The sequence below is a fragment of the Manis pentadactyla genome, chromosome 15 (genome assembly GCF_030020395.1).
Source record: "Manis pentadactyla isolate mManPen7 chromosome 15, mManPen7.hap1, whole genome shotgun sequence".
Taxonomy (NCBI): domain Eukaryota; kingdom Metazoa; phylum Chordata; class Mammalia; order Pholidota; family Manidae; genus Manis; species Manis pentadactyla.
Window position 1 is genome coordinate 10,108,573 of NC_080033.1, and position 14,601 is coordinate 10,123,173.

A 14,601-nucleotide genomic window follows, 5' to 3' on the forward strand; every position below is an offset into this window, starting at 1 on the left:
TGCTTCAACCCCTCCTCATTAGCCGTCTGCAAAGCAGAGACGGTCACAGAACAGGAATCTCTAATCGACCAGTAATGGCAAGTGGACTTCTGAGTCATCTGGTACAAGTGAGGAAAACACTGCCAGTCTTCTAGAAGATTCTGTGGTCTCCATCCCAAACATCCACTGGTAACGGCCACCATGGATTTCAAGGAATTCTTTCTTTCCTTTAATTGTAGGGTTTATCCCAGGTATAAATGCCTGAGTAATACATGATGTCTCCTCTTTAACTTGAGGTGACTGGAATAATCCTAAACACATCGTTTTTATGATCTTTCATTCCCTATCACGTTTGAAGATGGATATACATGATCATTTGGAAGTTGAGTTTGGGAATTTTCACTGAGGTACAATATACAAAGTTTTACACAAAACACCTAATTTTCTCTTTCCTTCTTGGTGCATGTGATCTTAAAATGGTTTTGGCTAATATGAATAACTCTCTTGTCAGTGTTCTTGTGAATGGGTCCTGGTGCACATGCACACATTTCCTTTAAATTATATACTTATGATCATCGCCGGGGGTCTCTTACTTTACTGGGTTAGTCAGTCTTCTCTCTAAATTGATTATGTAATTAGCACTCCTACAGGGAGCCTATTGGAATTCTGTGTGTCCACTACTCTCTCCCACGACTGATATTCAGGGAAACGGTACCAGACCACTGAGTAGGGATGAGCCCCACACATCAAATGCAAGGAAACTCCAGCACAGGCTGGGGCTCTTAGAGTGCAACAAGAGGAGTCCCCCTCTGGCTTTACTGGTTTGTGAAAGTCAATTCTGTGCATCACTTCCCGACTGCACCAGGGCCACACGCTGGACCTTAAACTTGACCATGAAGGGAGCATATACACCAGAGAAATGGGTAAATGCCATGAGTCAGCATTTTTAACAGCAGGCAAGTCCAGCTCTCCCTTCAAAGGATGTCTTGGCTCCAGGAGGTATTTCTGAGCAGACTGCACAGCGGCATCTGATGACAAGTGGAAGGCTTGTGGGGCCCAGAGAGGGTGTTAGGGCATCACTTTGGATTTATCTTTATCAGGCTTGATTGTTGTTATTGTTGTTGTGACAATTTATTAAAAGAGATTGCCTGCTCTGCAGTCGAGAGATGGAGATTCCTTAGTGTCCTTCAAGGTATGTATTAACTAGCAATAAATAAAAATTTATCACACAAACACGTACCAGAGCAGATGTGTCTGGCGATGGCGACCCAATCAGCATGCAGGGGATAAGCAGATTTCACGGAAATGGGGAGAGACAGGAGCCAGTCAAGACCCTCAGCTGTGGTCGGGAGGGAACATCCTGCAGCTTAACGGCAGAAGAGCCCAGGCATCGTCCCTGCACGTGAGCACCGCCTCCTCCGCCCCACCGTGGCCTGCACACGGCTCACACAGCCTGCGCCCCAGACGCTTCTCCAGAAGCTCCGGGGCACCCAAGGTCACTTCCCAGGCCCTGCCCCCGGGATCCTTGGCTTGTTCTCCTGCATGGGCCTCCTGGCTGCACCTTGGCGGTTTGCAGGGCTGTGTCGAGCCTGGAACAGCAGCACCCCGAGGACCACCAGGACCACACCAGCCACGCCCATACAGACGAGATTCCCCACCGTGTAATCCTGGGGGTGGGAGGCTGAGAATTGTGGGAAAAGAGGTTACAGAGGTCAGCGTCAACCACAACCACCCCAGGATCCTGGATGTATACCCTGAGTACCCACATTCCCCTGACAGGATAGGACCCTCGACCCAGCCCCATGGCTGAGAATTTCTCCTGTTCAACTTTCTTGGGGGCCAACTGGTTCTGGGATGTTCTGATGGGGTCAGCTGCCCCTGAAGACAGTAAAAAGCGGGGCTGGATGAGGAGTTGAGGAGCTTGAGCTCCGTGGCCTTCCAACCCCCCCATTTCTCGTGAGATGCCCGTCAAGCCGCCTGACCAGCCCTCCCTCTGCTGCAGGAGGACCCACTCTGCTCCCATTGGGTTCCTTCAGTCTCCCTGTCTTTCCAATTCATGCTTTGCTTCTGAGTCTGTTTGGAGCAGATGTGGCCCCGAGAGCTCAGGCCTCAGGGGAAAAACGGTCTCGATACGGAAATAACTGAGCTCTTGTCCTGTTTATTCTTGGGTCGGGCACCATGTGAGCTCTCTCTTCTGGATGTGAGAACTTCCCTTCACTCAGCGGCTGGGGACCCAGATCCTAGGCTGAGGGACTGGCCTCGGGGTCGCCTGAGTGCAGGAGCACAGAGGGTTAGGCTCTGCCCCGGGTCCCCCCACTGCACTCCCACCCCGTTTCCTCCCTCTCAGGGCTGCATTTTAATCACCACCTGGAGTTGCCCATCTACTTATTCTGCCATTAAATCATACTTCACAGAGTCAGGCCTACTCGCAGGGGACACACACAGACAGATATGCATTTTCTGAAGGGTGGTATTAATTCAGATGGGCGTGCAAAGTGAATTTCTGCTTTGTGAGTGTGGTCCTGTGTGCGTCTACCAAGGCAGGCCTGTTGTGAGCAGTGCCACAGACACAGTCACACTTGACATGACATTTAAGCTGATTCCTGAATAAGAGACGGTGCCCGAGAGGGTCGCATGAAGACCCAGACAAGGCACATCGCAGGCTACAGGAAGAGCGGGTCCCAGACGGGTCTAAGCATGTTCTTGGGGAAGGAAGGAAGTCGTGTCTGCGGGATGGAGGGAGGGGCCAGAGGAGAGGCGGGCGCTGGGCGCTGGGCGCTTGGGGCACGTGAGTCAGACAAGGGGCGCAGGCCAGAGGAGGGAGCCCACCCTCCTCCTCCTCCACCTCACCTCTTTCTCCCTCCATGAAACTTTGGAAACTGCTACATATATTCAAGGAGAGAAGACTAATCGCTTGTCTTATATCTTAAAAGACTATCTACCTTTCCCATATATAATGTCCAGAAAGAGGAGGGCACAGTTCTCGTCTTCAAATCGTTAAGGCACAGAGAAAATCAGTGCTGTTGTAAAACTGGGTGGGCACAAAAATATAGGGAATCCTTCAAATTGACTCTACCCTTTTGACATAAAAAAAATATTAGAGGTCAATCTTCTTACAGATCTCCATATGAAGCACTGAAATAGGCTTATACTTTTCAGAAACTATGAATGAGTGACAGACATAACCCTGTAGGGTTAGCATCCTAGTATTTGATACCAAAAGCCTTCTAAATGTATCTCACCATGATTATAAATCAGAGAAAATGTAATTATTCAGGAGGCATACAATTGTCTGGAAAAGAAATTCACAATTTAGTTTTTCAAGAAGTTTTTTCCCTAAGAAAACCCTGCTGAAACAGAGAAATGAAGAGAAATGGTAAGTCCATAGTGCTGTTGCAGAAAACAGATTTTCCAGTGTGTTTGCCACAGGGTGACTGGGGCTAACCATCGGGATGTTTCCTTAAAATGACACTGTTACATTTAGCATTTTACATTGTCTTCATTATCAAGAGGTATTTGATGTCAGTGAATTTGGTGCACAATGAGAAGTGAAATTTGTTTCCTGTGGTTGGTTAAGTGTTATCAGTAAAGCAGTGATCAGTTGGAAAGTGACTGATTTCCGAGGGTTCTGGGCAGATGGCAGAACAGGAGGCCACTGTGACAGCCCCCTCCCAGTACACACGCAGGCAGCAACCACACATCACGAAACTCATTCAGAAAACGACCTGAGGTCCCGCAGAATGGACGTTCCCCAGCTGATGCCACAGAGGAGGCCACACTGACAGTGTAAAAGGGGCAGAGCTGCTTGGGCTCCAAGCTCAACCCAGCCCAGTACCTGGAGGGAAGGAGGCACAGGGGGGAAGAGGGATAAAGCCCAGGAAACGCTTTGCCTGGTCCTTGAGAGCGGCGCTGGGAAGATGAGCTCCTACAACTTCAGGCTTCAGCCCGCGGGCTTTCCTGCACCCCAGCCTTCCCCTGTGCAGGCACCTCTACAAGCGACTCCCACCCCGGCACACCCGGGGACCAGCCCCACCCTGACGGAGCCCCCAGAGCATCCCCAGCCCCAAGGAGGGGAGGAGGTGGCCCCACTCAGCAGCACACCTGTAGGAGAGCCAACCAGGCCTCCCGGGCACCTGGCCAGGAAGAAACCCTCCTCAAAGTGCAGCTGCAGTGGTCAGGCGGCCAGTGCCACCAGCCGGGCAGAGAGGCGGGCTCCCCCACAGCCCACTCGCAGAGTCAGGGCTCAGACACACAGGAGGGTGGAAAGAGCCTGGCAGGGGATCCCCCTGGGGCACCTGGTCCTCATGGCAGGGATATTGCCCTTCTGGGCAACACAGGATGCCTATCACATCAGACCACTGCTCTGAAGTCCGGGTGACACTGCCCACCTCCCTGATACATGGAAACCAATGCAGAGAGCCAGACAGCATGAGGAGGCAGAGGAACACGGGCCAAGTGAAAGGAGAAGAAAATGCTAGAAGAACTGCTAAATGAGGTGGAGATAAGCGATCTACCTGATAATGAGCTCAAAGTGCTGGTCACAAAGGTGGGGAGAGGAGTGGATGATCTCAGACAAGATTTCAGGGAAGGGATAGAAATGTAAAAGTGAGCCGCTCAGAGCTCAAGAATACCACTGAAAGGAACAGCACAGAGGAGGGACCCCGCAGCAGGTCCGAAGGTGCAGAAGATTGGGGCAGTGATCTGGGAGATGGGGCAGTGGGAGGCACCCAGGCAGGAGAGCAAATGGACAAAAGCATTCAAAAACCTGAGGGGCACGTAAGGAACGCCCATGGGACCACAGCAAGGACACTGACACCGGCATTATGGGTAAGAGGAGAGAAAGGGCAGAGGACGTATTTGATGATGTTATACCTGAAAACTCCCCAACCTGGGGAGAGAAACAGGCATCCAGGTCCAGGAGGCACAGAGAGCCCCAAACAAGATGAAGCCAAGGATCCTCACCAGGACACAAGAAAACTAAAAAGGGAAAGATTAAGGATGAAAGAAGCACTTTCAAAGCACCAGAAGGAGAGGAGACAGTTCTGGGCCAGGGGAGCCCCATAAGGCTGTCAGCTTATTATCAGCAGAAACTCCACAGCCAGGGCAGAGGGGCTTGATGCACTCACAGGGCTGGAAGGACAAAACCTACATTCAGGACTCCCCTGCCCGCAAGGTCATCGTTCAGATTGGAAAGTGAGAGAGAGTCTCCCAGACAGGCGACAGTTAGAGGGGTTCACCACCGCTACACCGGCCTTACAGAGATGTTAAATGGACTGTTTAATGCGGGGGGGCATAAGGAGACCTAGGAAAATCAGAAAAGGGAAAAATATCACTGGTGGGAAGAGCACGGAAGGTCGCAGATCCATCAGTTACCAGCTAGGATGAAGTTCCAAAGAAATAGTAAAATCACTTCCATACAGTAGGCAAGGGATAAAGAAAATAAAAAGATGTAAGTCATGGCATCATATAGATAAAGAGGAGGGTGAATAATAACAGGGTAGTGCTTGCAGAACGTGTTCAAACGTAACGACCCTCAGCCTAATATAGACGATTCTGTATATGATACATAAAATATGTAAGATGCAATATATGACACACTGTAAATGGCCATGCCACCCCACAATCTACACACGCAGTGCAATCCCTACCCAGATTCCAACGGCATTGTACACGGAGCTGGGGCACATAGTCCCCACTGTGCTTGCAGCCACAGAGCACCCCCAGGGCAGAGCAATCGTGAGGAGGAGGAGCAGAGCTGGAGGGACCACGCTCCCTGGCACAAACGCTACGAAAGGCCTGTGATAATCAAAACACTGTGTGTGGGACTGACCCCAAATATGTAGAATCAAAGCACAAGACTAATAAGAAAACAAATGAAAGCCCTAAACAGACTTACACGTACAGAGAACGATAGGCGGGTCGCCAGAGGGGAGGAGGATGTGGGGACGGGTGAAATACATGCAGGGGATAAAGAGGGAGAACCTTCCAGTCATAAAATATGTAAGTCATGGGGATGAAAGGTACAGGATGGGGAACACGGTCGGTAATCCGGGAATCATTGTGTGTGGTGACGGTGGCAAGTGAGCGTTTATAATGCACACGAATGTCAAATCCCCACGCCGTAAACCTGTAACCACTATAATATCACATTAACTACTCTTCAAGTTTTCTTAAATGGAAGAGCCCAACTGATATCTTATGAAGGTAAAATACAAATAAATTTTATAACAAATAAAAATGTAAAATAAATGAAGTGAGGTAACTGAAAATAAAATTAAGTAAAAACCATAAAGAAATCACACAAGTTGCGAGGTTACCTGGAGAGCCAGCCCCGCCCTCCTCGGTCTCGGGGAGCCCTGAGCTGGGAGGCCCAGGGGCGCAGAGGGAGCCCTGCAGGGAGGGACCCATGGCTGCTTCTCTGTAGGACGGCGTCAGGTCAGGCTGCACACCCAGGTCCTCCCCTTCTGATCTGGACTCTAAGGGGTGAGCAGGGCACCCTGACTTCCCACTGTGTCTGCTCACGACCTCCTGGGTCACCCCCACCTCCCTCTACCTGTCCCCACCCCATCTGTGCTGACACTGTAGGATAGGGACCCAGGGGGATGCCTCTCTTCCATCCCTCCTGGGCTAGGCTTCCTCTGAGGACCCCCTGAGCCCCTCATTCATTCCTGGATTGGGACCAGAGCTGACCCAGCTCAGACAGGACAGGACAGGGGCCCCTCACCTTAGACCCGGATCTCCAGGGGGTCACTGAGCTCCGACCACACCTGGGGACTCTTCCTGAAATAGCTGTAGCATCTGAACGTCCACCTGCGGCTGGGGGTCACGGGACCCACGGGGAACAGGGCCTCATTCTGCCTCCTGTGGGGTCGCTGTGCATCCAGGATCCTGGAGGGCTTGTGTTCTTGTATTTGTGTATATGTATATATCTTGTATAAATATAAAATTTTATATACACAGTATATATAAATATACAATATGCATATTAAATAAAACTTCTCTAAAATTGATGTTATAATTTCTTTTAGAGCACAATAAAAATTGTTCATATATTAGATCAAAGATAAAATTTTAATATCAAGAGAATATAGAAACTATACTATGACCATAGATAAATAAAAATGACAGTAGTATAACCAGAAAATAAAATTTCACGCTAACTGTAAATTTTAATACTATGTTTTTTAATAAGTCATGGTTCATGGAGCAAATGTAAAATAATGTATTAGGAAATCTAAAAATAGATATAATGAATTAAAAACACTGTATTTAAGAATTTATGGGATATCGCTAAAGGAACACTTGGAAGAAAATAAATAGTCCTCAATACCTAGAGCACTATACAGAAAATAATCATCATTATTTAACATTGACTTGAATACATAGAAATTTAAAGAACAATTTTTAAATTATTAAAAATACTGAAACAGAGTTCCGTGGGTATGAGAAAAAAAGTAAAGCAAGTCAGTTAAGGAGAGAATCAGTAGAGTGCTGTGTGTATTAGAGGAACAGAAAGGAAACGCATGAGACTGTGGCAGTGAACAGAAAGGAGATCAGAAAACAGGAGGTCTGAGAACTAATAGGAGGTGCAGACCATGCAGGGTCTTGCAGGTAATAAGAGTCAATTTGGCTGTTGTATTTAGAGTAGGTTTCAGGCAAATAGAAAGGGAACCCAGATCAAAAGTTACTGCAGCAGTGCCGGGGAGAAATGGTGGCTTTTACCAATGTCAGTTGGCAAATGGAGATGGTGAGCCGCAGTTGACTTCCGGATACATTTGGAAATGGAGCCAATAGGGTTCGTTGTTGGAACCTGCATGAGAAAGGGGAAAGGGCAAAGGTGACGTCATTTGCCTGAACGTGTAGAATGGAGCTGTCAGTGACTGAGATGAAGAAAGTCAGAGAGAGAACTGTGGAAAGAGAGGCCTCCTGACCTCATTGTGAAACAGCTTCATTTTGAGATGCCAGTTTTTTATCCTAGTGCAGATGTCAATTAGGTGATGAAATATGCGGGTCTAGAATTAAGCAGAGAGGCCTAATCTATACACAGAAACTAGGGAATTACTAGCCCACATGGAAAATGCAATAAGTAAGGGGGAAATACTGTAAAGTACATAACTGTTGAGTTAAAAAAAAAATCAGGTGGGGAAGGGATAGATAACCATGTTTACTTGTATATGAACACAATGTTTTATAAATATACCTAATAAATCTACATACAGAAATCCATATAACTACCATTCATTTGATGAGATGGAACTGGGAATGTGTGAGGGCAGGGTTTGCAGGTAGATAATGATTATATATTTTTAATAATTTAACAAAAATGTAGACATGTGATTGAAGATAATATTGTTTAAATAATTAAATACAAATTAAAGAAATGTATTTATATGAATATTTATATAAATATAAACATATAATAAAATTGAATATGAATTAAAATACAAAGTATTACAACCAAAAATGATAAAATAAAGCATGCGGTGAACTACTACTTTTGTTATAAATCTATCTTGATTTTATTTCCCTAAAATTGCTTTATATGTAGTAAATCAGGCATCATTTACTATAAATTCATAGTTTAAAGTCACTTCAAAAGCTTCTTGATTTATAATACATTTAATGAGATCACGGTAAGAGATATTTGGTAATGGTGTTTGTTCAGCTCTTAGTCATAAAAAAACAAAACTTTCTTTAAAAAAAAGAAATTTTCAACTCAGGTAAATGATTTTGGATGCAACTGAGTCCTTCTGCTCAAAATGTCATCAGAAATGTTTTTCTTTCCCCTGGCTCTGCTTTTGTTTTTTGTTTGTTTGTTTGTTTTTCTTGTCTCAGGTAAGCTCTTTCCTTTTTGTATGTACATATTGGTGAAATGGCTTCTATCATCATCAGGTTTCCATGGTTCTTATTGGCTGTGAACCCAAAAGGAATCTTTTCTATATAATTCTGGCAAATTTGCTAGAGAGGAGTCAAATACCTAACCCTGAGTCAGTGTTTGTGTTCAGAAATATAGTGTACTCTGATTCAAAACCTAGAATTCTGTGCAAAGGATTGAGAGTAGGTGAGCCACTGTTCCCTAAGAAAATAAAATGCAAGAGAAAAAAAGTTGATGATCGCTATTACTGCCTTTTTATGATGCAATCTCTACAAGCACACATCCTAGTAAAGCGATAGAGATCATTCCTTGGTGGCAGAGTAAAATGTTCAGTTTTCAATTGCTCCCATTTTTTTTCAGACATCCATATCTAAAATGAAAGAAATGATGAATTTTCTTTTGTCAAGGTCATCACATGCCTAGCTTATGATTTACTTTTTCTCTGCCAACCTAATAGATATGAATAGAAGTTCATGAGCAAGGAAACTGTGACCACCATGAAATTTAAAAGTGATTATTCTGCTAAATCTTAATACTATGCATGGACGAGGTGCAGAGAACACAAACAGAGCTTTGTACTAAGAATGTATAGTAGGAAATCCTGGTTCAAGATTATTATACATAGAAATGGACATAAATAACTTTTCTGTTCTCCCTGGAAGAAAGATTTAACTACACGTTACCAATTTAAATGTGTTCACATAACCTTCTCAAGTGAAATGAAACTGCTTGAATTTCAAACAGCCAAAGGCAATTGCTTCTATTTGCAACAATCATAATAACAAAACATTTTCCAGTGGAGTCATACTTTAAAGGTAGACTCATATATTCCTTTTGTAATGGATACTGCTTCTTTAAGTAGCAAAAAAAGAGCTTTAGAGGATAATACTTGTCTGTATTATCAGGAAATGACTGTCAATGTATCCCAGATCTGTTATTCTGTATTTTGTCCCTTATAAGATAGTACTTTCAGTGAGAATTCTATTGATCTCAAGCCAGAGTGTCAAATCCCTCGTGGATAAGAAAGGAATGGTATCTGAGAAAGATATGGACAGATGGATAGATAGGAAAGGAAGGAAAAGGAAAAGGAAAGAAGGAAAAGGAGCTTGATGCCAGGAAATTTATGATATGGACTCCCTGTCAATCAGATAGTATTTGTCTTAGTTAATGTCTTAAAACAGTCAATTAAGTGATAATTTCCTTTTATTGCTTCATTAGAAGATATCAAACCATTATGAGAGCACGTACTGGGTAACAGAACGTATCACATCTTTGAAGTACTTGTCTTTGTCCCCAGTGTCTTTGGTACATGGAGCTGACTGTGAAGGATTAGCTACTAATTTAATTAATCCGAAACTATCACTGCAGCCTTACATGTGTATCTTTATTAATCTCTCATTAGATTGCTGAGTAAACAACAGTTAAAAGAATCAAAAGATTTTCAATTTATTTTGACCCCAAACGTGCATGTACTTTTCTTGTGTTGGTTAATCCATCTGTTAAATTTTTCTCCCCATACTTACAAAGTAAACTTTGAGGATGTCCTATATATATATATATATATGTTTAAAAAAAATGCCATCAAGTATCAGGCTAAATGCAAATTTGCTGTAAAGGAAAAGTCAGTTTATTTTTTATTAAGGATCACTGCTTCATCGGAAAAAAATCTTTACCTAATCATTGGTTTGTCATTCAATGATGACAAGTTCTCTGGGTTTCTGGTTTAATTCCTGTAACATTATCAAAGCTGAGATTTTAAGAGCTCAGTATCCACACAGTATTGCTCTGCAAGATGTCATTTCAAAAATAAAATGTCTTTTTGACCACCTTGTTTAATGAAGGGATATTCATGCAATTGGAAGTAGAAAGAACAGAATACTGCTCAGGAAATAAATAATATAAATGCCTACAAACATATCTCTTTGATCATAAATTGATAAAGGAAATATATTTGGTGAATGCAAGAGAATACTTAATGACTGAAAGAAATCGGAGCTAGGAAATATCACATAATTAACAAAAAATATGATTATGGAGGATGTGGTAAGAGATATTCTATAGAAAAATGAGAATGGGCTTTGACATAAAAAACATGTTTAGAACCTTTATGCCACTTTACTATCTGCATTATTGGGGGACATTTACTAATCTGAATCTCTGACTCCGTGACTGAAAATGGAATGAAAGGATACAAGAGGCTCCTTTAAGAGTTAAATATAATAATAAAATAAACAAAATGCTAAGCGCAGTGTCTGGGCATTGTATTAGCTTAATAAGAGTTTATTCTCTTCCCCTACAGAAAAAAAAAAAAAAAAGAAACAAGCAAATAACATGAAGAGTATAGCAAATGGAAAAGCTTTCAAGTTTCAGTTTTTAAAATTATTATTATTATTTTTCTGAGGCACACATCTTAGTGTACAGCTCGATGAATTTTGACACATACATATACACTCATGTAATAATCATCCTCATCAAGATATCAGACATCCTAATTTTTATTCCTGCTTGACCTATTTCTCCTGTCTCTCTACCTGCCACCCTTATGGCAGCCAACAGTCTCTTCTCTGTGTTTATAAGTCTATTTCTGTTTTGATTTTTATATTCAACATATAAGGGGGATCCTGTGGTATTTGTCTTTCTTTGTTTGATTTACTTCACTTAGCATGATAGCCCCCAGGAATGATACCCTCTAGGACTAATTGGTTGTCCCAAAAGGCAAGATTTCATTCTTATGGCTGAATAGTATTCCATTGTATATATGTATCTAGTCTTTTTTAGCTATTCATATATCAATTGATGAACTTCTAAGTAATATTGGATACTGGTTCTAGTTTGAATAATCATTATTATCAATGCCTTTTGTGACTTTATTCATTAAGAGAATTCTATATTAATTATCTGAACTATTACCACTTTTGGGGGGATTATAGAAATAGCTTTACTATAGAAAACTGAAGATTTTGATCCTAGTTACAATTTTTTCAGCAGTTTATTATTTTCTCTGGTCTTGGTTTCTTAGTGTATAAATTTTTAAAAAATGTAACCCTTCTAGTTGTGAAATTCTGATGTTTTCTATAAGCAAGTCTTAAAGCTGACTTCTAAAATTAATTTTAGAGGGCTTTAAGTTCCTTCTACACTCTGTCACTATTATTTACACTAATTATAAAAAATTCTGGCCCAATAACTTAACAAACATGGTATTAAGCAAAATTTTCTTTCAGAGGTGTGAATCTTTTCACATGTGACTATGAGACAGTCCTCATGATTGGAGCTTGTGTAGAAGATACACTACAGAGATAAATATTTCAACTCTCTTTGACCCCTTAGCAAAATAAATGAGTGCAATAAAGTTCACCCCTTCAAGTCTTGCTTTGTTATCAAATATTCCCCAAATCATTAAGCCAATAAAAGTGATGTAGTCTGTCAGGGGAAAAACAACAACAAAAATATTTTGTGGGTTTTTTCCCCTCAGGCATTTTAAGAAAACTTCAATTCTAGATGTATGAATGAAATTACTTCTAAAAATTAGAAAATTCTACCAGCTCAGGAATATGTGGCTGCCTTTAGCAAGAAGTTAGACCACTACCCTAAAAAAATAGTATTAAGCCATTTCATAGTTTTCTTCCCCTCACTATAAACTGAGAAGAAATGTTGACCTCTTCTCTCATGTTTAGTTAAATTCAATTAGATCCATATATCAAAAAAATAAAAGATCAGGTGGTTCCTGGAGTCAACACTTCCTCTCACACTTCCTCTCATCAAGTGTGAGGAGACATTGATTAAGAGCCTTCGTCACACTGTTTAGTGTACATATACACAATGGAATACTATTCAGCCATAAGAAAGAAACCAATCCCAACATTTTTGCAACAGTGTAAATGGAGCTAGAGAGTATTATGCTCAGGAAATAAGTCAGGCAGAGAAAGACAAATACCAAATGATTCCCCTCATTTGTGGAGTATAACAATGAAGCAAAACTGAAGGAACAATATGAGTGTATATCAATAATACCTTAATAAAAAAAAGGAAAAAAAGCCTACGATCATATTAAGAGATTGGGTTTACATGGATCTACATCTAAAACAAATAAGCTACAGATGTTACCCAACCTGCTGTGACCATAAACGAGTGATCCTAAAGTGAAAAAAATCCATTTTAAGCTCATTTGTTCGCCGCTCCTTTCATTCATTAACCCATTCATTCATTCATTCATTCATTCCAGTCCTTTTCAACTAGGCTGTTCCTTGAGTATAAAGATTCTGTTTGATGAATACTCTGCCGCTGATACCCAGATCAATCTTAGATACCCAGCAGATGGTCAGAACATGTTTTTTTTTAATGCAGCACGGTAAACAACACCTCAGAATTTTGACCCCTTGCCTCTAAGGAATAGGGAAAAAAGTTCACTTTAACCTTTTGACTTCCTTTTGCCCTTCACCCAAAACTGGGTCACCTGGTGATATCTCATTGCTGATGCAGGGAAAGTGGCTTTGGGGGGCAGGTGGGAGGACAAACTGAGTTCCTACCCTACCAGACTGTGTGCTCCGTTCCAGCCCTTGACAATGTATTCGGTCTCTGTAACTCTTAAATACTTGTGTCTCTGCGGCTTTCTTCATAAGCCTAAGATTCAGCTTTAAATAGACACTTTTTCCATGTGGCAAAAGTAAAAGAACTTAGGGTATTTTCCCCTAAAAATAGCAGCTTGCTCTTCATTAAGCGGCAGTCTACTGCCTGCTCCTGCATTCAGTCCTTTCCCTGGCGACATGTAATATAACAAAGGAAGAGGCCGGTGGTCACAAGCCAGGACATTGCAGGGCTCATTAATTACTTGGAAAATGGTGCCTGGGTAGCAGCCAGAATCCCAAACAAAGAAGGGAAATAGCTCCTATTCTCCTATTGACAAGTTGATGGGTGAGGTAAGAATGAAAATCATCCGGATAAGGAAAGGAGGGAAGAAATCAAATGGAAGCAGTAGTTTTGTTCAAGACCAAATATACCATTAAGACATCTTCCCAACCTCCAGGGCTTTGATTCATCTCAGTTGGGACCATGGAATATCACGATCTACTCCTGGCCATGAGGTGAACTCGTTCTCTCTAATACAGGCACTGGGGACACCAGTTTAGGAAAAGCGTTGAGTGTGTGGGAGCCTGGGCCAGCGGTCATGGTGTGTATACAAATGGGTTACCCAGAGGCTTCCAAACTGATCTGGTCCTCAGGGCACTATACTGTAAGTATACAAAGTGTTAAATACTCTTTCCCTAGGAAACAGAATCCATAACTTTGGCAAGGCTAGGAATCCTAAACCATCTTAGCAAATGTGTCATAATTAAATGGGAATAGTTTCAAGCAGGAGAAGTCCGTTAAGACAAATGTGGATTTCTTAATGTTGATCTTAACAGAGATGATTGAAGAAAAATACACTCAGTGGGTTCAACAAGTGATCTTGGTGTGATTTTTTTTTTTTAAGCAATGTTCACGAAACTTAACGTGTGACTTCGAATTCTGAGCTCTGCAAAATACATAGGGAGGTCTGATCATGAAGTACTGTGCTGAAATGAGGCCGTCAGTAATTCATTTCCCAGGTCTGCTTTAAACGGTTCCCAGGATTGAATGGCCACACTGTTCCTGGGCTATAAAGACTGTTGCATTAGGAAGAAAGGAAAATGAAGCACACACACACACACACACACACGTACACTGTCGCCACTGCCACCACTGCCAACTTCCCAACTCCACTAGCACTA

General features: G+C 42.4%; 1 protein-coding gene across 1 annotated transcript in view; it reads right to left on the reverse strand.

Annotated features, from left to right (window-relative positions):
• Positions 1–12,976, reverse strand: part of LOC130681119 (immunoglobulin superfamily member 1-like) — a 32,254-nt gene extending 19,278 nt beyond the window's left edge. Inside the window, 3 exon segments of the mRNA XM_057493347.1 lie at positions 1,541–1,646; positions 6,711–6,883; positions 12,964–12,976. Coding sequence (XP_057349330.1) covers positions 1,541–1,646; positions 6,711–6,883; positions 12,964–12,976 — 292 coding nt within the window.
• Positions 12,977–14,601: the final 1,625 nt, after the last annotated feature.